Source organism: Chaetura pelagica, unplaced genomic scaffold (assembly GCF_000747805.2).
Source record: "Chaetura pelagica isolate M959 unplaced genomic scaffold, ChaPel_1.0 scaffold281, whole genome shotgun sequence".
Classification (NCBI taxonomy): Eukaryota; Metazoa; Chordata; class Aves; order Apodiformes; family Apodidae; genus Chaetura; species Chaetura pelagica.
The window spans coordinates 24,762-52,407 of NW_009952058.1; the positions used below are offsets into that span (position 1 = coordinate 24,762).

At 36.6% G+C, this 27,646-nt stretch overlaps 1 protein-coding gene across 1 annotated transcript in view; it reads right to left on the reverse strand.

The window, feature by feature from the left end:
- Positions 1-27,646, reverse strand: part of UBN2 (ubinuclein 2) — a 47,627-nt gene that overhangs the window by 15,623 nt on the left and 4,358 nt on the right. The window contains exons 2-9 of the mRNA XM_010003903.1: positions 23,553-23,645; positions 17,682-17,783; positions 8,020-8,157; positions 7,480-7,592; positions 6,017-6,518; positions 2,542-2,612; positions 1,710-1,839; positions 308-426 (exon numbers count right to left, since the gene is read on the reverse strand). Coding sequence (XP_010002205.1) covers positions 308-426; positions 1,710-1,839; positions 2,542-2,612; positions 6,017-6,518; positions 7,480-7,592; positions 8,020-8,157; positions 17,682-17,783; positions 23,553-23,645 — 1,268 coding nt within the window. The remainder of the gene's footprint in view (positions 1-307; positions 427-1,709; positions 1,840-2,541; positions 2,613-6,016; positions 6,519-7,479; positions 7,593-8,019; positions 8,158-17,681; positions 17,784-23,552; positions 23,646-27,646) is intronic.

Below are 27,646 nucleotides of genomic sequence, written 5' to 3' on the forward strand. Positions count from 1 at the left end.
GGACAAAATGTATCAAGAACCTGAACATACCATCCTCCTCCATTAATCCAACATTGTGAGAATCTCCAATATCCTTCTCACAGTTAAAAAATTCTCTCTCTCTTAGGACCTATTTCATCCAGTTAATGGAATTTCTTTCTAGAGGCAGGTGATAACATCACTTAAAAATAAGAACTTTATACAATTCAAAATTTAGACACCTGTAAACTGGAGCTGATAACTTTGCTAAGTTCAGGGAATTAACAACATGGAGACAGACTTCCAATGGACTTTAGAACAGGCATGCACTGACTACAGAAATACCTACCTGGCATTCTTGGCTTGATTGCGGGCCTGACAGTCCTCTTGATACTTGCATAACTGTTCAGGCATGACGTTACTGACAGCCAGTTTCAGCTTTTGCAGTGGTTCTCTCAAGCGGTCATCCTGTGAAAAGAGAAATACCACAGCAGTCCTATTAGATGCAAAGTGTTTCAGGTAGTTCCATAGAAATTATTTCCACTCACTCCAGAGGCAATATTCCTAGTACTAACTATTGACTGCAACAGCCACTTCCTAAATAGCACTTGAGTCCTGTTAGGTGCAACAGGTTTATAGAAATGCACATGCTTGAAACTTGCCATACAACTCAGGTAAATCTTGAGACCAGAAACAATGAAAAATTGTCACAAGAAAACATTTAATGTATATCCAAAAACATTATGGCATCTCATTAAATAATGTTTTTAAATCAAAATAGGGAAGGGAAGAAAACCTGAGGGAAAAAGTAAGATTAACTGACCAGTGAGTATCTCAACACTTGCAAATATGTATCCAACTAATCAAGTCTCCAAAAACTGTGGTATAAAAACACTCTAGGTAATGAACAAAATATATATATTAAATTATCTGAGTATTGGATTATTGCTATTTGTAATTGATGTCCCTCAAAGGTCAGGACTATAAACTTAGAATTGTCTCCAAATACTAAGAACTTTTAACATTAAAGTAATACACTATATATTTACCTACATGTTTTAATTTCTCTTCCTATGTCTTCTGACTTCATATTCTTAATCACGACTGCTTATTGAGAAGAACTAGAATACTACATGCTATTATGTCTTACTTTTTAGAAATAGTGTATGAATCTGTTAGACTTCTCAGCAAGTTCTGAGATCTCTGCATTCATGATCCTCAGATCCTCTACAAGATTTAGTCCTGGATTTCATCTAAAGAATTGTGTCAGGATACTTCAGATCACACAACTTCTTTATGCAATAGGAAAACACATTAATTAAGAAACAAGCAACAACAAATGTAAAAAATATTTATAAGACTTAGCCACAAAGATTAATTTGCAAAAACAGCAGAGATTGGGTCATCTATTATCTGTCTTTTTCTTGGTGCAAAAGTGAATGCAATAGTGAACTTTAAGCCTGTTAGAGCCATGTTTATCATGGCTTTCTAGTTTTACTTTATTATGTACCCTGTACCCAGCTTTGAAGATGAAAAACACTTCATTCCCAAATAAAGGGTCTGAAATACTTAGAATATTTGTTCCTAAGCTATTGAAAATAGCAGGTACACAGAAAAAGCTTTTAAGGTGATCTAACAACTGATCCAGGAATCTTTTCCTTTATTGGAGACTGTGTGGCTGTTGCTCTACTCTCTGGCATTCTGTCTTAATCACTGTGACATAATGGACTCATGCTGGAGCCCATCATTACCTGGACATTGAGGTGTAACTTCTTCAGACGCTTGATCAGTGTGTCCTTATTGCACGGCACAAAAGCCTCAAGGTGAGAGTACACTCCATTGCGGAGGGCAGGGTTTATCTCCTGCAACTGGAGCTCAATACTGACAAACAAACAAGAGACAGTCAACCAGTGAGGCATTTCAAGATGGAGATGATAACTGAACAAAAAACATAAAGTTTTGTATGCATAACATACTCCAATTATGCACACTAAAAATAGCCTCTTGGGACATTTTCAGATATTGAAAGTTTTTTACAAAAGAAAGATAAGATTAAGATCAATGGCAAGAAACCATTTATACACACTTCTCCAGCAGTATTGAACACTGTCATTCAATTTTTTACTCCTATCATTACACATCAATCTTGATATTATTTTGACTGCTACAGTCCTCTGGAGATTACTTTTTGTTTCTTAGAATAAAACACAGAACCTTCTATATTAAATGCTTTGTTGAAGGATTACAGAGCAAAAAGAGCTGGCATTTTCTTTTATGAAAGCTGAAGGTGTTTTCAGTTACGAAAATGGGGGACAGGAAGAATGAATCGCAGCTTTGTTGAATTTTACAAACGAAATTCAGGACAGGGGGCACTATAAAACACTTTACACTGGATAAAGACAGATAGTCATTACAGAAATGGTACTAATATATAAATCTCTTTAGCTAATAACTAGCTTAGACTGATCTACCTTCATTGACTTTTAAGGGCTTTGTTGGAACAACCTCAATAATATTTCCTCTTCTGTACTTTTCCTTTCACCCCCTTTCCAAAAAGGGAAGGTTGTACAGATAAGCACTTACTCCAGCAGAATATTATTCATGTCTTGCGTGAAAAACTTCTTCCTGCCTTCTTCATCAAACATCTTGGCGGCCTAAAAATACAGCAAAGAGTATCTATAAGTTCATTGAGCATTTTATCCCAACAATCTTTCTACCTTTAATTTTACAGCTATACCACACTTATTTTTCAGAAAACAGCACTACTTGGAAAAAAAATTAAGACAAAACTATACTCAGCTGCTTAAAAAAAATGACAACCAGAGATGTGGATTGTTACTACTATACTAAAATAAAAACTCCTTTCTCTAGGGCAAACAATTTTATAATTTGCCCCAATCACTGATGTTAACAAATTCATCTTTTCAATAACATTATGAAAGAAAATGGTACAGATACTTTACTGTCTCACCACCAGCAACATTCCACTACCGCTGTTTGCTTTAAAAAGAGAAGCACTGCTTGGCAAGTCAAGCAGGCAAGAGCATCAGCACATTTCTACTCTCAATCTATAAAAGGCTCTTTTTCTGCCTCTGCTATGTGTCTCACTCAGTTACAGCTTCCCAGCCATCTTAGATCTATCTCAATCCTTCATTGCATTTTCTACAAAGGGATTATATGTGCTGGAGGAATACCTCATCCCTCTTTCTGGTGCTGTCCAGCATTCTCTCCATGCCTCTTTCATATTTCTCTTCCTGAGTATGGTGTGGGAGAGAAAAAAGACAGCCTTATTCCTATAAATACTTTGTTTTCTTAGAAGGTTTCACTGATCTCACATGAATTCCCATGCAGAATTCCCTCATCTTTGTTCTTATCACCTAGGTTCTTACTTTTACAAACAGTGACAGTTTGTAGGAGAAAGCAAATTTCCTGCACCATCCTACAAAAATCACTAAGATTTCCTCTCTAATGTTCCTCTACTGTACCAATTTATAGAAGAGAGAAAAACTCCCATTTTTAGAGGCTTACTGCTATCTTATATTCTGGCACTGGGACCAGACAACAATATCTGAAGGAGCTGGAAAAGTGTATGTATAAAAAAAAGTAGGCAAGTGTGCTGTCATTATGACTGACAACTGTTAGAGTCAGCCAACATGCTATGGGGCTGAATATTCAAGTAGATTAAAAATCTCTAACTCTGCCTTTAAAAAAAAGTTAAGTGACTCATGACATCCTAGCTAAAAACTACAAATGCAAGTGTTAACTTAATCAAATTCCCTTATTACTACGAAATACTGTTCTTGATATTTATATCTGACCCATTTAAGTTTGAAAGAAAAATACATTCTGGAATTGTGAACTCTACACTGCACAGGAAAACAGGAGTCTACTACTTTATCAGAAACCATACAGTAGCCCATGGTCTGAATGCTTTACTGCTTCAGTCATGAACACTGATACCAGAACTTAGGCTCCTGTAAGGACTGCATTCTGCTCACTACTTCCTACTGTGAACTCAGCTGCTGAGAGGATGGTATTATCTGTTTAAGAATACTGCAGCATTTGTCCTGCTAAAAAAAATTAGAAAGATGTTGACAAGTGATAGGATACCAAAAAAAGACAAGTTTGAAATCTTTAAAAATTATTAACACAAGGATTATAATAAATCTTCTGGTTTATATAAAGTGAAAGGAAAGACATGCTTTGACATTTCAGTCCCAGGGAAACATTAAAAGCAGATTTCAGCACTATACTATCATACTGGACAGTGCTGCTGGCTTTTGAAGAGAGCAACACTGGCAGATTGAAAAACTACACTGCTATTGCTGAACTGCGGAGTTTTTCCCACAGACATATGATCTTCACAGTTACCTTCACAACAGACAAAAGCCATTTTATTACTTTCCTGCTTGTGTACAATATTGTCTTCTGTCATGGTAGTTCAAAATTGTCCACTTAGGGAACTAAAAGACATTATTCTACAAAGGAAAGTCAGGAAGTTTGTTTTGGGGGTTTTTTTGTGTGTGCGTTTTTTTTATCCAATGGATTTCTAGATTTTTTGTTTGTTTGTTTTTTAAAAACTAGATAGATCATATTTCATTCATGGAACACAGGCTTCTTCCTACAGCTTTATAAACTTCTTAACTTTCTTTGCAGTAAAGAGCACTAAAGCTGTCAGCCAGGTAAGCATGTGACAAGACTAATTACCTTTTTTCTGCTTTTTAGAAGATGTTTTCCCCCACTGATAACATATCAGTTGATTGCAATTTCCAGAAGATAAGGAAGTTGCAATCTTTAAGTAAACACAGTTTAGTTTTTCTCCAAGTGTATGGGTAGACTTGCTCTGCTTAGCCAGCACCAGACTTCCAAAAGACATGAACAAAAGCAGAAGACAGAAAAGCTAGGTTTCCCAAGAACCACTGAACTAAAAGCTTTCTTCCAACTGCGTGGGGCTTATTATACAGTGAAGAGGCACACATTTTGGGCAGGTATCAAACACCTCCTGACTTTTAAATTAATCTAGTTCTTCTGTAGGTCTGTTTGAAGCTTATTTTTGATTCATAGAAAAACTGACCTGAATATTCAACAGTAGAAAAAAATAACCTCCTTCACTTTAGCATATATTAACCCCTTGGCTGTATACAGCATGGCATATTTAAAAATAACTAAGAGTGCTCTAAGATATTTACATACAGGTAAGATAAACATTGTGCTTTATCATTGCTCTAGCCTGCAGTAAAGCAAGCTCTGCTACTGTTTAAATTATTTTTTTTCTAAAATGCTAGTAACTTGATCTGCTTTTTCAAAAAAAACTTACTCTGAGCAAGGAAAAGCTGCACTTTATTCTGAATAAGGAAAAGCTTTAATATCAGAATCGGAACAATCAAACAAGTAATTTATTCTTAAGGTAACAGCTGAAACTGGAACAAGGAACACAGAATATTTTAATAACTCTGATCCCTTTCAGTGTTTATAACTGGCAGATGTTAACACTTTTCATTAATACAAGTTTGGATTCCATTCTAACCTTCCAAAAGAAAATACTCAGTTTTGTAGTTGCTTTTTTTCCTGGCTGGGTGGTGGATTTTGGTGGGTTTTTTGGTTGTTTTTGTTTTATAAACTGGCAAGTTAACATTTTTGTTACAAAGCCAAAAACTCAATACATGGATTTCTAAGCTGCAGTCATATTTCAGACTTCCTCCTCCAAAGCAAGAAAACATCCATCCACTTCACCAATTAATAATTCCAGTTAAAGTAACACTGATATTTCCATTATGGTAAAAACCCCAACAAACATTTTAAGTTATTGTACACAGGAGATTCAGAAAACTTTGTCTCCACTGAGAAACAAACACTGCTTTAACAATTGACCTGTATAATTTCTGTGCCCATTTTCATCTGAGTATAAATACAGCCATTAAGACTGACATTGATATCAATTCTATGTTTTTTTAGAGTTTCAGCCACGAATTCAAGGGGGACACCTCAGGCTTTAAATATTCTTTCAATTTCTCTCAGATTCTTGAATGCAATCCTTTACCAGTGAACTCATACTTACTGTTCGAAGGTCTCCAATGCGCTTTTCAAGTAGCATAGGCAGACCTTCTGGGAGGGCAGGCACCTGCTTGGGTGTCATGACCTGAGAGGTGTAGGTTGCTTGAGTGACATTTCCATTTTCTCCTGACAGCTCAGATACTGGGCTGCCATCAGAAGTGCCATCAAGCAACTTGTCAAAGTCAATGTCTCCCAGCATCTCCAGGGCACTTTCAGTTTCTTGCAGGAGCTCACAACGTTCGTTTGTGCTACCAAAAATGGAGAGGACAGGATCATTGATCCTGAGATTCAAGTCAGAGATATCATTTCCCGCAGTGAGAGAGGACAAAGGAATTTTACTAGGGGTAGAGGTTGCAACAGTCATTGGAGGTTTTGGAGTAGACTCTTTCTTCCTCATGGCTTCCTTCTCCTTTTGAAATTTACGGATCATGGCAGCCAGAGCGAGTGAGTCTTTATACAACTTCTTTTTCTTCTTTTCAGACTTGTGTGAATTTAAGGCCATTACTCTGTGGAGGAAAAAAATACTTCAATACAGTGCATGTGGCTTCTGAGGCCTCTGTAACCTCTAAGAAAAATCTGGGAGTTCAGCAGAATTAAAAAATTATCACAGGGAAGAAGTACTTAGTGCTTCCATCTCCAGAGTGTTCTACCAACTATCATAAGCCTTTGCTGGTCATGTGATTTCATACTGATTTGTTTAACATATGAAAGATTATTTACTTTTGACTTTTCACATGGCAAAGTTGGCACAGTTGCTAAATTCATGGCTGATCTATGCTACTAAAACACTTAAAACTTGCCTCTCTGACTCCTGAATGGTTGCTTTAAGTTTAGGCACATTGTGTACATGAAAATTCTCTTCATTGTTAAGAACTTTGGCATGCAGGTTCAACATCTATATGCTACTTAAACTGAGGATTTTCTGACAACTCATCACCTTGAAAATAAAAATTATCAATAAATTTTCAATACAACTTGAATATTCATAGTAAGACAATTTTCACTCAACAGTTTTCTAAAACTCCATTAAAAGACTCACCACCCTAATCCTTCTTCAGAACTCAGGAAAGCACAAAGGTAGTAAGAAATACATTGAATGATTAAGCTATGTTTATAGTTTTACAAATTAGAAACCAAGAGTTAGGAAGAAAATTATTTTTCATTAGAAGATGTAATTTTTAATGTTGCATATGAATTTGGGTATAACAAAGATGGATAGTGCTATTCATAGACTCAGAATTTCTGTTCTGTAATTTGTTTTTCCTTGTCTTATTATTCCTTGTAGAAAATATAGGGGGATAAAAAATGAGGTTATTGGACTAAATTCCAAGACAAAAAACTACTAGTTATTAACTACAGTTTAAATAGACAATATTAGACACAGCTGTGATAATCTTGCTATGGCATGCAATCTTGAAACCAAGCATCACATACAATTCAAGGGTTCATGTAAAGGAAGAAACCTACCCCAACTGCTTAGGAACTTTCATTTTCCGAGGCTTCTTCTCCTTTTCTGTCCCTTCATCTTTTCGCTTGCGCTTTTTCATTGCACGATCTTCACTTTCTTTTAACTTTGCTATCTAGAAAAGAGATCAGATACAGGACAATTATTCTTCTACCCTAAAGGACTTTTACAGTATGTAACACCAAATTTTCCTTACACTTTCCAATGCAAAACCAGGAAAAATACCTCAATGTGCGTTAAGGCAAATAGTACCACTGGATTCCTAAGTTCTCATGTAGTAAAATTCCTATAAAATTACAGAATCAACCATCACTTGAAGGTTGATGGACACGACTTGTTAGCTTGCCTAAACATATGATTAGTCTTACAAGACTGGACAGCCTGTGGACACCCCAAATGCTAGTATATGAGCCATAAAACAGAGAATGCAATAAATAACACTGTGCATTATTCTGCTTTCAGCCTCTTTGTTTGAGCCATTCTAAGCATATCAAGTATTTCACAATGTCCACCTAGCTATAAGTCTGTTTAAGATCACTCACTTTAGGCGGCCTGTGTTTTTTGTCTTCTGCAAAGTCTTCATCCTCCGAGTCAGATGCCTGTCGGAACTGCAGTGTGCCAGTGTTGATATAAAACCCTCCATATTTTGTTGTCAGGGATGCAGGAACCAATTCATCATACTGGCCAGGCAAAAGAGGAGTTTATCAGCATTTCTTAAAATGAATATGTAGTCAATTTACCAGTCACTAAACATTTGAAGTTACATACAAGTATGCAGCATGGCTTGCTAGAATAGAAACAGAATAGTAATACTATTGAAAATTTACTAGCCAAGACACAAAACACTAGTATCACAAAATAACCTTTCTTCTTTCAAAGCAGTGCCCCAGTATTCTGTCTCTAAGAGCACATTACATTATGCTAGACATTAAAACTCAAATAAACCGTATGAACAGTGATACACCACTTGCCCATGAGCAGCTTCACTTGATTGTTCACTGATTGTTTCTGTCCAGGAAGTAGGCAAGCACATAATGAATTATTTGTTTTCATCCATGACAGCTTTACAGGCATTGCAGCAACACCACGGCTTGAAAACTAATTTCATAAAACAAAAAACAAACCTGTCTCTATAATTTTTCCATTCTAAGTTTCATATTTCTATCGAATACTCTTCATTCTTATATGACAATGTGCACTTCATGTTACCTTTGCACACTTTTATCACAGGCCCTTTAATTTATCTGTAAGTGAATAGCTACAGTTATTTCTGGAACCTATTTCTTCCATATTTCCGAAAAATAAATAGATTAGGCTTCTTTCACTATACTGCAGTGGAAGAAGCCTAATCTATATCAGAATTTTACAGAATTATATCCAGGAAATCAGACTGACCTTCTCAGATTATATGTTTTGTTTCATTAAGACTGACACGGTTTTCCTTAATACGAATCTCTGCAGACCACTTCACATGTTCAGACTTTCCAACACCCATTACATTTAGTATTAACTCTAATCACTGCATCCTACTCAAAAACCTACTTCTCTATGAAGTTGTCTGAACTTTTGTTAAAAATGCTATCTCAGACATGATCAACTTAGCCATTATCTCTCAGCTTAATTCCAATTTTTGGTTTGAATATGACATTACCTCTTAAAAATACCATAATGCCAGGATTTGTTTCATTGAAAGTCAGACACATTCTCACTGTTTAGACAGTTTTAAACATAAAAAGTTTTAAACCCTTATCATGATTTTTAAAAGTATTTAGTATTTATAAAGGGATGTCCAAGTTAGAATTACAAAGGTGTATCTCAAAAATACTGGCATCGAAAGACAGGGGAAAAGTGGTCAATAGTAAGTATAGTGGAAGACAATATAATTCCGTTATTTCATGACTGACAGCCTCCTCAGAATTACAGCCTCCCCCAAATATAGTTAAAAAACTTATTTTCTAGGAAGTTAATAGATTCATTCTAGCTCTATACCTAACTACCAAAGCAAGCCACAGAAGTGTCAGCAAGAGAACTGAGGGAGGGTTGCCTTGACAATGTCATAGTCGCTACAGAGGATGACAACATTGTCCTGAACTACTCCAAATTCAAACTACTGGTCTTAGTTTTAGAGTACTGAAAACTGCAAGATCATGAATTTAATAAGCAACAAGTACAATTCTGGAAGCTGATCTGTCTGGAATCAGAAAGAGAATGCTTGAGATACACCTGCCAACAAAGATAAGGGGGAAGCATTAATGGGACCTAGAGAGTGCTACAAAAGTACCAGAAAGAAGTAACAACAGTGAAATGATGAAGAATCAATTTCTGTCCTCTGGAAGGGCTGGATTTTGACGCACCTCAGAGATACGCAGTTACTGCCAGGAGTAATAAAACCCTGGTAACACAGCCAAACACTAAGGATTAAGATACTTCACATAGAAACAATGTGTCAATTTGAAGTTTGAAGCAGGAAGCCTTCCTGTGCATCTCTGTTAAAGACAGAATTCAACAGGCTGCATAAATTAGCAGGCAGTTTTAACTGCCACAAAATTAGCTCAAGACTTGGGATCACCTGAAGGGAACACACACAGTGCAAAGCAGAGCATCAGCTACCAGCTTATTTTATTTCCCATTGCAGTATATTTTGCAGGGTGCGAAGATAAAATGGTTTCAGAATCAAAAAGTCTGGGGTACCAAAAGCATTTAGACAGGAAGAATTAAACCAGAAAAGGAAAACATGAATGTATACTTCAACAAGGAAGCTGGTGAAAGAGTCTGAACTGGAAACCTATGTGGATTTGGTCTGAATAGTTGCATACTTCCATGAGTCATTACCTTTTATCTTCCTGAAATGGAAGGCTCAACAAGCAGTATGGAAAGATAGAAAGGGAAAAGAAAACTAGTGACAAGGATCTATGAAATATCCTAAGATTATATGAAAGGCTACCACAAGAAATCAGGAGAATCTATTAACTGAACAAAATGAAAACACAGTGACTTAGTTGTGGACTTGTCATTCATCTTAAGAGACCAGGACAACCACACAAAGTAGCAGATGCAAAGTAAACTTCATGAGAGTGGAGGCTGTGTAAGAACTTCAGAGAAATAAAGACATTTTTCCTCAGCTCTCAGAACCAGCTTCATTACATACAAGAAAGATGAAAGTGAAAGAAAATACATTATTATCCACAGTGCTTAATAGATAGAGCAGGCATTTCCCTTTTGAGCTCACAGAGTGTGAACTGAATTGGTGAGGCTGGGGCAGTACAGGATCAAAAGAGAAGAATACAGTAGTTGCCAAGTTTGAAGGAAAAAGCACACAGTCAAAGCTGGGAACATTATCATAAGAAGCAAAGAACAAGCAAGGGGAAACACTGTAAAGAGTTGGCTGCAGACCAGTAAAGGAAGCCCTGGAGAACACACAAGAAAAAGTAAGAATTAAAGACAGTCCACAAGTGAGGAAGCCATGAATCACAGAAGGTTACTAGAATGATCAACATGCTATGTGGCACAGATCCATAGGAACAAGGCAACCAGAAAGGCATAATTTGTTCAGTGTACAGATGAACAAACTATCCCATAACTGTCAGCAGGCAAACAAGATCAGCAAGATATTAATGGGTAATTTACCAGTTGAGGATTCAACAGCTTCTGCTGAGCAGTATGAATTTAGTCAGAGTTGAAGATTTTTGACATTCATATTTCCTTAACTCTGGAGAGATTTTACCTTTCCTTACTAAAATTTGGTGTGTCCTCAGCCTATTGAGCAAAGTATAAATTGTAACTTGAAGGTTTTTTTCAGTTATGTAAAATGGGCCTGCAGATCACAATGTACCTAGTACCCCATCCTTCAAAGTAAGCTTACTATTTTCTAGTGCCCTAACAGAACAGAAAATTTGAGTATGATTGTACAAGGTACTGGCAACACCTAGATTAAATGTCAAATGTAAAGTTTCTTCAGGATTCTCATATATAGGCAACATGACTCTCAGCTTCTAATCTTCTGATTAATTGATTTCAAGACTTTTGCTTTGCACTAGCTTTTTCTCAGTGTGAAATCACAGAAATAATCCTAATCAGGAAAACAGTTTAAGCCCTTTACAGTGTTCTGCTCTTCCTTATACATTTCAAGATAGAGAATTAGAATTCTCAGACCTACAGACAGGACTTCATATATGATTGAGTCCTGGGAACATGTATTTGTCCCACAAAAGATTATGGAACAATTTTGCAGATAAGACCAATGTATTACCTGATTATCTAAAAGCAGATCAGTATACAAGTTATTTTGAACTGTTGTCCTTGAGCTATATTATTGTGCTCCTAGTGCCATTAATCTAGTAAAATGTTTAAGCGTGAAAGATAAATTAGTTTTTTTTAAAACTAAGTTAACCTTCAACTTCATTATTATACCAAGAACAGTGAAATGTTATAGATTGTACCAATTTAATTCTGAAATCCAGACCTACAATGCATAGCACTATCTTATATTAGTATTGTTTACTCTGTGTTGAGATATTTTGACCCTTATCCTCCTCATTTAGCTACCTTCCAGGGAACAACCTATGCTATAAAAGTATACTTGTGAAAAGGCACTTCTGAATTAAATCCTGAAAGTTAGATTTGCTAGGAACACATCCAGGTGTTTTAAGAAATGTAGCCTGTATGTTATTTGTTGTGAAACTAGTATTATTTAGATTTAAAAATAAGCAGGAATAATTTTGTTCCTAATTCAGTTCATTTTTGAGATGTCTACCCAGTTTGGAGGTAGGGGCTGTTTATTTTTGATCATCAGCCCACTGAATAAAGTCAAGATACTTAAGTTATGTTGAAGATGGTTGCTTGAGTCAAATAGACTGAATATCCATACAGTGCACTACATACTTACTTCAAGATACCTTAAACAAGCCTAGTTAATAGATCTCTATGATTCTTAAAAACACAAAAAACTGAAATGTACTCTTTTGCTTTGATATACTTTAAGAATAAGTTTTCAAACAAAAAAAACCTCAGAACTATCTTTCAAAAAAAATAGCATTATAGATAAAATAATGAAATCCTGAACAAGGTTATGGGGGAACAATGCATTGCTTTTCTAATCCAGGACAACATCAAAAAGCAAGCAGAAAAGAGCTTTCCCATGGTAAAAAAAGGCTCCTCTTCCAAAATGCATAGGCAAGTTGTGTTTTGTTGGGGTTTTTTAACCCTGAAGCAAAGGACAGCTGGCAAAGCACAACAGAAAAAAAGGATAGCAGACTTTTAAATAAAGATATAATACCTGGCTAAGGGTAATCTAGAATAGGATGGGATAGCCTCCTAAAAGAATTCTGGTTTAGTAGTCAGGATCTTGTATCCTGTCAGCCTACCAGGGCACCTTGAAAGTACAACCAGTACATATCTACAGCTATCAATATATATAATTATTGCCACATTTTTTTCTCACCATGGCCACAACCTTTTATACCCTTCCACCAAAGACACATTATTATTTTAAGTGACCTTCGCTGCAACAAGATTAAATTCTTACTGCCTTGAAAATATTTCAGCCTAAATTATAAAACCTATGACCACTCATGACCACCTTTATCTGTTTAACTCAATTCCTTCAGAGATTTGAGTGCTGACCCAAGCTGAAAATATAGCTCAGTGTTTTTCTCACAAATGCAGCTTTCTCCACATGAAAAATGCAATGTTAAATTTATCTCTCAATCCAACATGAAAATACGTTTAATAATGGATGTAATAAAAAGTAGCATTTTTCTGTATATGCCTGTAACACTGGCAGGTTGATAGATTAGCATCTCCTAAAAAAAACAAAAAACGAAACAAACCACTCACAAGCAACACTGTGCTCTATAGTTATGCACACAACTCCTCTGAGTAGAAAGGATGAGAGAACAACACCAAGTTGGCCTAAAACAACATTTGATCCAGAATCCTACAGAAAAGCTAAAAATTACCATCAGCACACTGAGCTTTGCCATACCCCAAGTAGATACCATTCTCACTGGGAAAAAGCATCTTGGATATTCAACAGTTTGGAGCAAGATGCTCTGAGTGGCAATGCACCAGCTTCAAGTTTCAGATCACAACAGCAGGAACTCCTGAGGGGAAGTCAGGGTGGGAGATGAGAATATTAAATCTATCATACCTCTAATAAACCTGGAGATTGCATGACAAAGTAAACCAAATTTATCCTGAAAACATGTAACAACTGTATGTCATGACAGAATTTTTGTAAAGACTAAGCCCTTAAAATATGGAAAATATTCCAGGGAACCCAGACAGAAAATCAGCTCTTTTACCAAAGTGTTCAAACATACTAAAAACATACAATTTTAAGAGGGTCTGAGCTCCTGAGGTGAGACGTAGCTAAAGAAAAAAAAGTTTTTCCTTTAAGTCAAAGTACCTGCTTTGGAGAAACTTCCCATGTATGGGAAACCACTGGTAGGCTAGTTTTCTCTACCCACCAAAGGACTCTTACACCAGTGTTTAGAAAGCAGCTGTGCAACCATGAATATAACAGACTGAGTTAAATATTGACATACAGCCCTGGGTGGCCAAGTACTGAACTGCATGCCTTCCCTTGCTCTTGACCTTGCTGCAGTTCCCATCAGTAGGGCTACCTGGTATTGCTGCATCAAAGGACAGCTTGCACTTCTTACAGATTTCTAGATGGATGGTTCTTTCTGTGTTCACCTACTCAGTATGGGGGAAGGTGCTAGCTGTCCTTTCTTTTGGATATGCAGTTCTTATTACCTCCAGGAAAAAAACAACATTCTGTTTCACTAAGCATTATTTCAGGTTGCTGTTCTACATTACAGGGCACAAGGCTCAGAGAGCACTATATCCCCCCAGAATCTCTATATAAAGCTTACATAGTCAGGAAAGGTATTCAACCAAGCAAATATTCAGAGTTCATCACAAGAGCAAGTAGTCCAGCCAAACCAGCCTGATATGCACCTGTATGCATATGTGTGCATGCAGGAAGAATAGAGGAGATGCAGAAATCTACAGGAACACCATTCCACAGAGAATGCAGTTCTGGGTAGTTTACACTACAGCAAAACCTATTTTCAACATCAAAACAATGGAGACACTAAGGAGGGACGACTTTCTTTGGAGGTTATGAACATTTTGTATATTACTACTGCTTAGGTCCATTAAGATAAGCAAAGATGAGGCCTTGCCATCAGACTAAGCACTAGAAATAATAGTAAGACACTCTTTATTTAATTTTTTTTTCCTGGCTACCGTCATAAAAAACAGCTCACTGACTACAGTCACAATACTCAACCCCAAAAAATCCACTGTATACACTTAAACATGGATTTCCCACTGGCCTGAAATTACAGAGAGAAAAAGCCACTTCTTCCAAACAGGATGAGCTAAAAATTTCCAAGAAGGGCAGTAAGGTAAAAAAAAAAGCACACACACCAGATAAATCCAAAGCAAACAGCAACCTGTATCTGTGTACTTATTCCTGTAAGAGGAGACAAGACTGAAGGAAGACAGAAGGTAGGAATGGACAGTGTCACTTAGGTTCCTGGGTAGGTATTATCCCCTCTCCAATACCTTTAGTTGACTTTGTGTCTGAGTCCACTGAATTGCCTTCAGGAGCCCTTACTTTTCTGTGCTCAGTAGCCACAAGGACTTTCATGATCTTAATACAGATATGGTGCTAAATTCTTTACTAGGAAAGTACTGATTCTTTCCAGAACAATGAAAGCAGAAGTATGAGAATCTCATGCTTTATTTTAATTTTCACAGAAGGTCTACAATGGCAGTCTAGCCTACTAAGCTACCCAAAACCTACCCTTACTTCATCAGGGCAGGTTCCAGTGCATTTGACAGGAAAAAACTGTCTGCTTAAAAGCTCCCTTTTATTAGCACTTTCCAAGAACCTCTCTCCAGAAAAGCATGTCCTGTACTTGTCTGTACTCCAACCCTGTTAAAATCTGTTACCTGAGAATCATGCCATTAGCAAATTCCCTGCACTTGACCTTAATCCTTGCGCTCAAGAAAACAAAAAGAGCAACTGGATTCCTGGAACCTTGGAGGACTCAAATACTCTATTACATATGCTATTTGCTATATATGCATTTATGTTACATATATAAAACTGCTTAATTGGGAATAGATCCAAAGGAAGCAGAATGCCCTAATTCCATTACAACGTCTGCTAAAAACAGGCTTTAATTTATTTAATATTTGATGGCATTACCTCAGAAATCTGTTTTAGAAGCAAAATATTTCTAACCTATGGAATACATCTGTTTCAGTGCCAGAGCTCAGTATTTCTTTCCAACCTGCGACAAGAAAAAGGACTTAAACTCTAAAGAAGCTTTCAATTTTATTTTTCTGGAATACAGAGGGAAACAACAGAATGCCAATCCTGGAGCAATTCAAGAGACACTTATACTCATTTTTCAAGTGTTTGTGTCTAGGAAGTAACTCCAGACTGGGCCTTGCTCTGACATTTCTCAGGGTACATAGTGATTTAATAGCTGGCTACACAGAAGATGAGCAAGCCAGACACGTAGCTTTGCTTTAGGAACACTTCCCATTTGCATCTGAGATGGAATGAAAAGTTGTGTTGAACTAAACTTCTACATTACAAGACCCTTGAGCTCTGCAACAGCAACTGCAGCTGGTACACAGTTAAGACTTTTTCTTTTCTAAACAGAAATGGCAATAAAAGCAAAACAGAGATGGCCTCTCACTATTCTGTATTTGTAATGCAGACGTAAGGCATAATGTTCCGTTCAGGGGCACAATCTTTAGAGAATACACCATTCTCCCCAGTAGCTTCCATAGCTACCACATGATGCAACCATCTGGTCCTCTAACAACTGCCTTCTGTATATTCTTGCAAGAAGTCTGGCAAGAGATATCAAAAGTAAATGCTCCTACAAATCTAATAGATCTGCTACTGGTAACAAGAACAGCACTGGAATGGGGCACATTATGAGAAATACTAATACATCAGTGCAGTGTTCAACCCTGTTAGACTCATATATATCTTTGGCAGAGATCTGTACTATGAATACTGAAAGTTATCCAAATCATGCATCAGATTGGTGATAGGTCACAATAAATCCAGAAAAACCTAGAGACAACTTGGGTGCTGTATCATAAAATGTATAATCTGAGGATGGTTCACTTAAGCAACAGTGAGAAACCAGATAAGCCTACAGGCTCAAGTGTTTTCTCAGCAGGAGTGAAGCACAGCCGTTCTTACTGAGCCAAAGATCAGAATCTGACCTTTGGAAAGAACGTATCAAGACTTAGGCCCAAATATTGTTCCAGCAGCACAACAAGAAGTTGAGGGATAGCAATAGGACAGCTTAATATTGACAAGTCCAACTAAAATTTTACTTGACCAAGCAAAATGACAAATGAATACAAGCTACACTAAGCATCTACAACTAACTCACTTTTCACACAACTTGCTTACATCAATCAGACCTTCTTCAAAAACTAACACTACACACAGATGAGTTCAGTCTGCTACCCAATGTGGTTAACAGCTTCTTTTTCTCAAGATGTTCTGCAGCACACCTTCTGTGCACCTCACACAGTTCTTAAGAGCAATATTCAATGCAACTTCTAAGGTATCTAAAAATGCTCTGTTATAAATCTCCTGATACCCCTGATACTGCCTGCACCTCACTAATACATTCTTCTTTTACCTCAAAATGTTTTTTAATTTCTTAAAAATACTCAGACAAAATAAGCTGCAATATCCTGATATTTAACCAAGCAGTTTTATCTTAATTATTTCAGGCACATTCAGTGAATATCTAGAATAACTGTTCTATTCACATTGTTTTTTTAAGAGTAGCATAGATTCCTAATCTAATGCAGTAAATCCAACACCAGTAATCCACTAATAATCCATAAAGCTAGTACAATATACTAAACAGAGCCAATGTTAATTTCAGTTCATAGTAAATGAAGGAAGCAAATAAAACTAATTTAATTTCTAAACCTGAAAAACTATGTGATATAGCAATATCTTCATTCTTGCAGTGCAGAGTATCACCTAAGTGAGATTACAAATACAATAATTTGTTGGACATCCAAAGCAGCTTGCCCTTTGGGTCCATACCAGTTATACACAGGCACAAAGTATTTTCTCTTACCTTCTTTATTTAAAAAAAACATTGTCTTTTTTCCTTTTGCTGCTTTAATGAGGCTTACTTACCGCTTCAGAATTATCAATGAAAGGGTCCGTTTCATCATAACCATAACCTATATCAATTAGATCCTGCAGGCGATCCTTCCGATGTTTGTGGGGCTTTCCACCCTGAAAACAAAGCAAGCATTTTATCCTTTGGGCAGTGGGGAAGCAAAGTACTGAAGATTGCAAAACATAAGGCACTGGAGGGATGGTCATACAGGCCATTAGCAAATTCGCTTTCTTGGATACTTCTTTGAAGATTATAGATGGCAAATAAAAACCTGCATGCAGGAACGAGCTCCGGCAAATGCTCTTTGCTATAGTCTCACCAAACTTATCCCTGAAAGGTGTTCACATGCCATGCACCTTCTGCATGACCAAGATCTTCCTAACATCCCCTATTTAAAGAACTGTTAGTGGTAGAAGGTCTGGGATAACTTAGAATGTGGTAAGTTTTGCAGTAAGTTAAGAGTTGTTACAAAGGAAGAGCTTGGCATTCCCTGAAGTGTTTCCCCATATAAGACAGACTGCATCCCTACAGAATAGTGAAGCCTAAGTCAGAAGAGAAAAATATTGTTCTGGTAATTGTAGATATGGTGTCTATGAGTTTTCAGTAAGTTACAGCATTCATATGACATAACTGAAGAAAAATATATTAAAATAAAATCCTTTTAAATGTAAGAGCCATCACTTCAGTTGATAGAACTGGACATTAAATGGTTGAGTAACTTAAGTTTGAAGCTGCATCACAGACTGTGGGCTCACTTACCTCCAGGAGACAGTAAACTTAATTTTATCCTGAAAGTACTTTTCTCTTGAGAAAGTTTTATTAAATCAAGTCAAGTATAAACTCACGCCAAGCTCAAACATTCAGGGAATCTAAACTTAATCATACAAAGGCAATCTGCTTAGGATATAAGGCCCAGTTTAAGGATAGAAGGTTTCTGCCTCATATATATTGTCGATATAAAAGTCTTCAAAAATAAAAGTTCTCCAAAAGGCATGATGTTCACCAAAACATCAACTGATGTTCTTTCATGAAAATGTAGTTCTTGCTCCTGAAGCTTCTCTGCCTGTATTCTACAGTTCTAAGCATATTTAGAAAAAAACACGAGTCTTTTCAGCTGTTACATCTAAACATCACAACCTATTTGTTCCTATGAGCACGCAGTGTTCAAAAGGAGGTTTCATCCTTGCTCTTTAATGAGAAATGTAAACATCTGAACACCTCTACTTTAACCATATTTGACAATAATTCAAGTTTGTAACTACATAAAGTATATGCTCTTGCAAGCAAACAGGAATCTCTCTAGTATAATTAAATAAATAAATGCAACACTCCGAGGAGAAAAACCTCAAAAGTGACTCACATTTTTAATTCATGTTTCCAAGCAAAGTGTTTTGAATTTTTTCTATCAGTCCCAGCATCCCCCACAGTCACTCAGCTGGTAAAACAACTGAATGACTGCACATTCCCAAAACAAGCAGTACTTTTTTGTGTTTTTAAATAAAGAGTTTGGATGAGAGAAGGAAAAAAATCTTAGAAAAATAAAGGTAGCAGTTAAGAACTCTGTTTAAACTGCAGTGCATAAGCTTATGCAATTCTCATTATTCTGACTGAGGCACCAGCAGGCTGTCTGAGGAATGCTGCATAAAATACACTTTACCTCTACTAATGTCACTAATGTGTAATGCGACTCACTTCTGTACCACATTTCTTGCTAAGCCCAAGTAACCAACACCATCCTTTTTTGGGAGTCCAAAATAATTTAGCAGCAATAGGTATTCTATGATTTCAGTATATGGGCATTAAAAAATTTTTAAATTCTCAATACATCCTAACTGCCTGTTATTAACAAAAACATAGTGCAGATACGCAACAAAGTTAATAACCAAAAAAAGAGGCTTCATAATAGCCAAATGACTAGAAGCAGGATTAAAATAATAAGCTGTATTCAGACATATGAAAATATCTTAGCTATTGTATGTATAGTTAGAGTTTCCCCTAGGTCCCTGTAGGTTCTACACAGCTCTTTTTAACGAATACATTGAAAGTTCATATGATCAAGTGAAGGATGCAAGACCACAGTAGAAGAACTGAAGGGATTATCTGCATCAGGGTTCACTACACAGGAGTTCAGGGAAGTGCCATCACTGAAGCTCAACATCTATACCAAGAGTTCTTCCAACTTTCTATCCTAGAATGTAAGTAGTCATGATACTAGAGCAAATTAAGATGTCTAGTTCCTAGGGCTTCAAGCAGTACTCATGCAAGTATTCAGCAAACTCATAACTAAGTTCAACAAATTAATTGTGACATGTAATGTGAGGTTCAAACAACCTTCACTCAACAGGACTAGAAGGTGGTAAATACAGTAACAATTTTTGAAGAATCTTCTAAGGGCCAGAGCAGAGTCTTATAAACCATTAAACAATGGTTTGTTAATTTGGGCAAATTAACAGAAGTTTCAAAGAACAGAACCAGCAGGCTCAAGAATATACATTCTGGGGCAGGACAGAATTTTGGTAGAAGGAAACAGTACTTCAAATGCTATAAAAAGGGTGCAAAAATGTTCAAAGACAAGAAACTGTAATGGGATAAGAAGGAAGGTCCACTCAAATTAATGTCTTGTTTACAATTAGGCAAGAAAAAGTAGGAATAAAAATTAAATTTTGGCAAAGAAAGTAATCAGTAAAATCACCGAGGAATGTGTATTAATTAATCTTTAGAAGCAACACAGAGGGCAAACAGTTGGGGAGCATGTGAAATGACAGAAATTACTGAGGATATTAAATAAAAAAGGACAACTGAAGAAATACTGAAAGACCTCAAGTTGCTCTAAACCTAACATGATAAATCAGCAAATGAATTCAGTAGCAATAAAAGCAAGGTAATCCACACAAAAGGAAGTACAACCCAAACAAGAAAAAATAGTGTGCTTCAAATTTCTTATGCTGCTCAGGAAGCACTGGAGTTGTTACACACAGTTCTATGACATTTGCTCAACAATCAAGAGTGGTCAAAAAACAAAAGAATTGGGACTTAGGATAAAAAGGAACTGAGAACAAAACCAGAAGTCATCATTATATCACTGATAAATCAGGGCATCCTACCCTATCCTTTAATTTAAAAAAAGAAATTAGAACAAAAAAGGGAACAGCAAGCCAACAAGGATGTTTAAAGGTAAAAAACACTGCTTCCATACAATAGCAGAAAATCGAGACACTTCAGCTGGGGAACAAAAAGGCTGAATTTAGATGATATTCACATTCAGCATTCGAAAGAACAAGACATATTTCACTATTTTTTAGAATATAGAAACAACGGAGCACAGAGTGAATTAATCAAATTTAAACATGAAATATCTTTCATAGGACATCATCATCATGGTACCAGTGCCATGGAACAGAAGTTTAGAGAACTCAAAATTATCTGGAAAATTTATGGCAGAAAGTTGTAAAAAGGGTGACATAACACACAACCTCTGGGTTTGGGAGAAATTAAGCCACAGACTACTACACAGGCACAATGAAGTAAATTCAATGGACACTTACTCTGTTATACTTTCAAGTATGAGATTCTACTAGTGTCAGAGAATTATGCGAACCTGCTATTAGATTGACCTTTGTTTTGATCCAATAAAAACATCTTAATTAGGTACAACATCATCTGAGATGCAGTATCATGGTTTTACAAGAAAGTGATTTAGTTTGTCCAGAGAATAACGGTAATCAAAAGAGTGAAACCACAGAAATTGCAAAAAAGCTCTGAATAATAAAGTAAACAAATAGTACACTAACTTTACCTGTCTTGTTTTATGAAAATACATTTATTCATAGGCTTTTTCTTAGTATCGGCATGATACATCCAATACTGTAATGAATTTATTAAGGGTACAGGAATTTATGTGAAAAGAAATAAACTCTTCAAGAAGACTATTCTTCAAGCACCAAATTTTTCAGAAGTACTGCCACACATGCTATGATTAAAAAGATTGTTTTACTCCATTTTAAATGGATATAGATAAGTAATACCTAATCAATTTAAGGAGAATACAGTACTTCCTGCAAACCTGAAAAAGTCGCCTACTTCTTTCTCATACAACTGGCAATCACTTTCCAACTGAACTGCTGTTAATGAGAACAGTTCTCTACTTCATGGGATCTCTATTCTAGTTTAAGCTAAGGGGTGAACATTTCACCACAAGAATCAGAAGATGGCTGGATGTTGTCAGAATATGAGCAATTGTACTGGGTCAGTGTACAGAGATGTAATTCCTCTGAACATGGAGGAATCACAGAATAATTCTAGTTGGAAAAGACCTAAGATCATGAAGTCCAACCATTAACTCAACTCTACCAAGTCCAGTGCTAAATTCATCATCTTATCTTCGAAAATGACACTTTTACTTCAGATATTTTCATACTGATTTTCTAATCTCTTGAGATGTATTAAGATGATCTAAAAATAATGACAAGTAGAGACTGATGGTTCTCCTACTGAAGGAGAAAAAGGACAGGGAGAATCTAACACAAGAGTTACTCATCCCTCCCCATACTTCATGCTTAGTAGCCATAACCTAGTAACTTGTTCTTTATATAGAAAATGTTTCCCTTCCAGGAATTCTGGGGGCTGAGGGGCATAAGGTATGCCAGAAAATGAGAGAAAGGCAAGAGATCAGAAGTGCAAACAGTTATCAAGATACATGCGCACCATGAATTTAAACTGTTGTAACATGACAGTTTTTGTGACCTACTGCTTTCTAACAGTTAAAAATATCTATTTGCCCCTTTTTATGACTACTGAGCATTGAACTCAAGTTTTCATATGTCTAATAACACCATGTTTTGTCCATAAATGTACATGTTCAGCTTTTATGTATGCATAAATTTATATGTAAAATTAGTTTGCTTCCACTACCACTCCCTCCTACATATACTGCTTTACACACACTACACTGACTTTCATCTGCTGTAGTTAAGCAACTTGTTTCAGGACATGATAAAATCCGTAGCTTAGATTATGGAAATTAGTTTTGTAGAAGAGTACTTCTGCAGAAAGCACAGGGTAGGCACTCAGAGAAATCTGTCTCTGCCAGACAAGAAAGATTTTAATATGTACATTAATAGCAAAAGATACAAATGACTGCTCTTGTTTCTCTTCTTTATTATTGAGGTGCTCCATTGTATTCCAGAATACCAACATGCCTAAGCATGATGATGAGTTTTGATTGCCAGCTCCAAATTAATCACCTAACCCTACCCATATGAATACTTAAAGACCTGTTTGGGTGTGGTTTTAGTCAACATTTTCTGATTTTCACCTTCATTTATTAGTGAAAGCCTCTTTATGTCACTACCTAGCATTGTTAAAGTCATTCATGCTACACTTAGAGTCAACAGAGTATCTTTAGGGAGCTGGAAGCTACAAGTTAAATTCATCAAGCAACAACTTATTATTCAACAATAACTTCGTATGGAAGCATTTAAATCCAGTCATAAATTCATCAGTACTCAGCACAAACAGAAGATCTGTTCAACAGTGCACAACAGCATTACACAAATATTCTTTCCTCCAGCACAGCATTTATCACGAGTATCAGCCTGCATCTATTACTCGGTTGTATTTATACAGGAAACTTCTCCAAGAATAGCTGCACAAACTATAATATCCTACAGACAAATCTATTTAGCAGACTTGTCTAATAAGCTTGTACAAGCTTCAAGCTGCTCAAATGAAATATAATGAGACAGCTCCAAAATTTACAGAAGTCATTTGACACTACATTAGAAACCCTATTCAGGAAAAAAACCAACCAACTACATGTCTACGGCATAATAAGTTACCACTATTAAATATGTGTAGATATTGTACATCCAGGTATAGTAACTCACGTATTTTGCCTCGAACTTCTTCGCTAGCATTTCTACTTCCTGCCGCTCACGTTGTTCATCGTTAAATGGATCTTCTGAGTGAACCGATTTCTTCTGAAAAATGCAGAAATTAAATGTTCATGCCATAAGAAAGAGAGGGAACATCTCATAAAAACTTATTAAATGTCAATAAACAATGCTCTGATGACTAGTCAGAATGCACACTAAGTCCACTTTAATCTCTACATATTAGTTTGACCTGTTCAATTATAATTTAGTTACTTTTCTTCTAATGAGAATAAACAAAAAAGAAATACTTAGATTTTTATTTTCCTCAAGCATTCCACTACAACCTCAACTGAGACTGTAAGTGTAAGAGCAAACCACAGCCATTTGAGGTTCAAAAACTAAATACAACTTCTTTTTCACTTCTGCTTCTACTAGTGCCTCTTATTAGTGCTCTGATCCTTCTAGACACAATACAGAAGTTGTACCTAGTACACTAATCAACAGGAAAGCAGCCTGAAGACTGAAAAGCTCAGTAAGTTATAACCATAACTAGTAACGTAACTTCTTTCAACTCTTATAGTGTTACTTCTCTTTCTTCAGGTATTATCAGTAATCATAGCATGAATTTTGCAAGACTGCCACTAAGGCAGCCACGAAGACAATGAATGGTAATCAAATGGCATACATAGTATTGTGGGGTTTTTTTTAAATAAACTACAGCAGAAAAACAGGACTGCCTTCTTCAAATTAGAGTTCATATAAAATACAGCAATTGTTGCAAGGGTATTAGGATGCAAAAATATGGTGGAAATCCATTTTACAGAGCTTTATGGATGACAACTAACTACTATCACTGTCAACAGCAATAGTACTGGCAACTGATTTTACTGCCATGTTACTGTACATGGACCACTCATCAACAAATTAAGATCTATGTTATACTAAGACAGAACAAAAAGAAACACTAAGTTCAGAAAAGCAAGACCGTTCCTCCACGGTATGAAAAGCCAGTATGTTGACTAGGTGGTGACCAAGTAACACAAACTATCTCAGTAGTATCAAGACCAATGTAACAAGGAAAGTAAACTGAACAAAGCTGCAAACACCACATAATTATCTTCCTTTTTCTAAAAAAAGTACTTAAGAGAAAAAATTAAGAGGTTATAGTAAATTCTGAAACATAAATTTAAGTTACATACATATTACCTGCAGGTGTAATAATAAAACATTGATAAATTCATGCAATACTTTGCTTTTAGCTGGGAAAAACCTATTCCACATCTTCTGGTAGGCAAATATGTTTTTTGTAAGTTGTGAAATGAGACAAGACTGAGGCCAGAGGTAAAGCAAAATTTAGTACTTAATTGTTAACTTGCAACTCCTCACCAAATTTTCAAAGCTGACTATGATGACTTTGATTAGTTAAGCACTATTGGAATCTCAAATTCAAGGAAGTTTTAGTTTTTACAGTTTCTGAGGGCTCTGACAGACTGCTCTCAGACTCTGCAGCACCTTGAACACATCACTACTTCAGCATCTTTACAGCCTGCCTGACAGAAGTCAGCTTGGCCTTCTGGCTCACCCATTTAAAGTTTTACACACCAAGCTCTGACTGCAGAAAAGGGAGCATACATTCATTTCTGCCAGTTTTTAAGATGCAAATAAACTCTTCCACCACACTAACTTATTACTTGCATCCAAAAACTTCACCTAAGTAATTCCTACCAAAAGATAAACTCTACCAACAACCCTACCACGGTAAAAAAGCAGAACAAGCACAGTACAAATTACAAGATAATTAATTTTGTAATGTCAAACTTCAATGGGAAGAGTTATAAGAAAGATAAGAAATTTATTATAAAGGAGAAGAGGTCAACAGTAACTTTTGGAAAACTCAGTCTTCACACAATAAAAACAGTTTGCATAGCTGAGTTTTTATGAACTGTTCATTTTAAACTGATGCATTACTCAAACAATAACAAATTCAGAAATCTAAAACTCCACTTAAAACCACAGCATGAATTGCCAACTAGCTACTATCTACTTGGAAAGAGCAAAACTCAGTTTCTGCAAAAAAGTGGTAGAGTGTAGACATTTCTTGGTCAAGCTTCATTTTAACAAGGTCATTTTCTCTGCTGCATTGACCAGTATAAATCACCTATGTCTATCTATCTCTATCTCTACTTCACAAGCAAGATTAGTTTTCCTTCCACAGTTTTTTTTTTATCTTCTAGGACTCAGAACAAATTACCTAATTTGTTGGTCAGAGAACAACCAAGGTAAAGTACTTTAGTCATCCTAAGCCTCCTGCACTGTACAGAGCAGTATATTTCCTTTAATGATGAAGGAACCAGCATGCAGTTATTTCATTGCTGGATAAAATGCATCTCCCCTCTCTTTTCATGCTGATTGACACAAGGTTTTAAGTCCCTATCAGAGTACCTTTTCCAGTTTCTATCATACAGCAAGCAAGTTTAACTAACAGGCCAAGTGCATGCCAGTTTATAAACAAGAGTGAAGAATCACTTTAAAAGGATCCGTTTATGACACTGTTTAACAACTTCAGCTGTTTGTTCCACGCAGCCCCACAACAGACAGGCCATTATGATCCATTCATTTCAATTTGGACTCTTACAGAAAGCTAAAAAATATATATAATTTCTTACAAAGCAATTTTATCACTTTTATCTTAAAACCAGTCCCTGATCCCAGTGTACCAAAAGATCCCTAAATCAATACTCCCCTACAGAAAACATGAAACTTGCACCAGCAGAACAACATAACAATGTCCTTTTCCCCTGATTTTGTGATGAGCATTTTACCAACCTACAGAAAAAAAGGCATTTTACCAACCTACAGAAAAAAAGGCATTTATGGAACTGGGAAAGACCAAAGGGGAAAAAAATGAACTTCCACATAGTGAACGACTATAAATACTTAACACAATTTTCACCTTCATACAGACAGCACTTCACACAGGAGCATGCTTATGCTACACCCATTCAGAGAAGTCTTAACTGGCACTGCTTGCCCACAACAGCTGTAGGACAGGATGAACAGAAAGAACCTTTTAACTTGCATCACAAGATCTCAAGAGGGATTAAAGTCAGCGTCATTGATTTTTCTGTCTTCCACATTTGAACACAAGCCAGTGTGTACATCCCTCCTCCTACAGAACAAAAAGTGAGCAAGCTGCTAGTTATAGTTAAAGCTTCGACATTACTTAAAAACACTTTCATAGAACAGAAGTTTTAACCATCCTCGAGTTTGTGCTGGATATAAAACTACACTGGCAGTACCAGTACTAGTATTGAAGTTTGCTTTTATCACCAGAGCTATAACAACCTTCTCAACAGTAGCTACTTCCTTGCCCTCTACCCTTTCCAATAAGGTCTAAACTTTCTCGAACATTGTTTGTGTACTGGATGGAATTAAGAGGAGCCACAACTGTTTAAGTCAAGTGCAACTTCACTGGTATCCTCAACTCACTGAACGGCTTAAGTGCAACCAGCTTAAGGACAAGCATCTCTCCTTCCTACTTCAACACTAGGTCCTGCTGATGAAATGATGCTGCCTGCTTCTTAAAGTTGTTTACACAAGCTTTTCTTCTTAAAAACAAAAATAGTTCAAATATCAAATATTTTCCGGCCGGGAGGAACAGGAAAAGTACTTTTCTTCTTAAATGAAGTTCTTAACATTTCCAGGTGAAGTTATAGTTTCAACCACCTTAACTCTCATTCATCCCTACCCCACAAGATTACAGAAACTCATCTCCAACAAGCCTGCTAATGCTCACTTCACCCCTTCTCAAGGCCTGTGGCTAAGCCGGGCTAATAACTCTTCATTTGCCCGCACGCAGCCGGAAAACAGACCGGCACGGCAACAGCTTCATTCAGCTGCCGGAAAAAGCTCCCAGAGGATACAACACTACCGCCCCCCGCTCCCCGGGCCGGCGAGAAGAAGGGAGGAGAAGTGGGGTGCGCTCCCTTGCCCCTGCTCGCAGCAAAACACCAGAAGCTCCCGGAAAAGCCACCTGGGAGCCCCGGGCCAGCTCGGGAGCGACCAGCGCGAACCCTCCCCTTCCCCCACGGGGCCGCCGCAGCCCC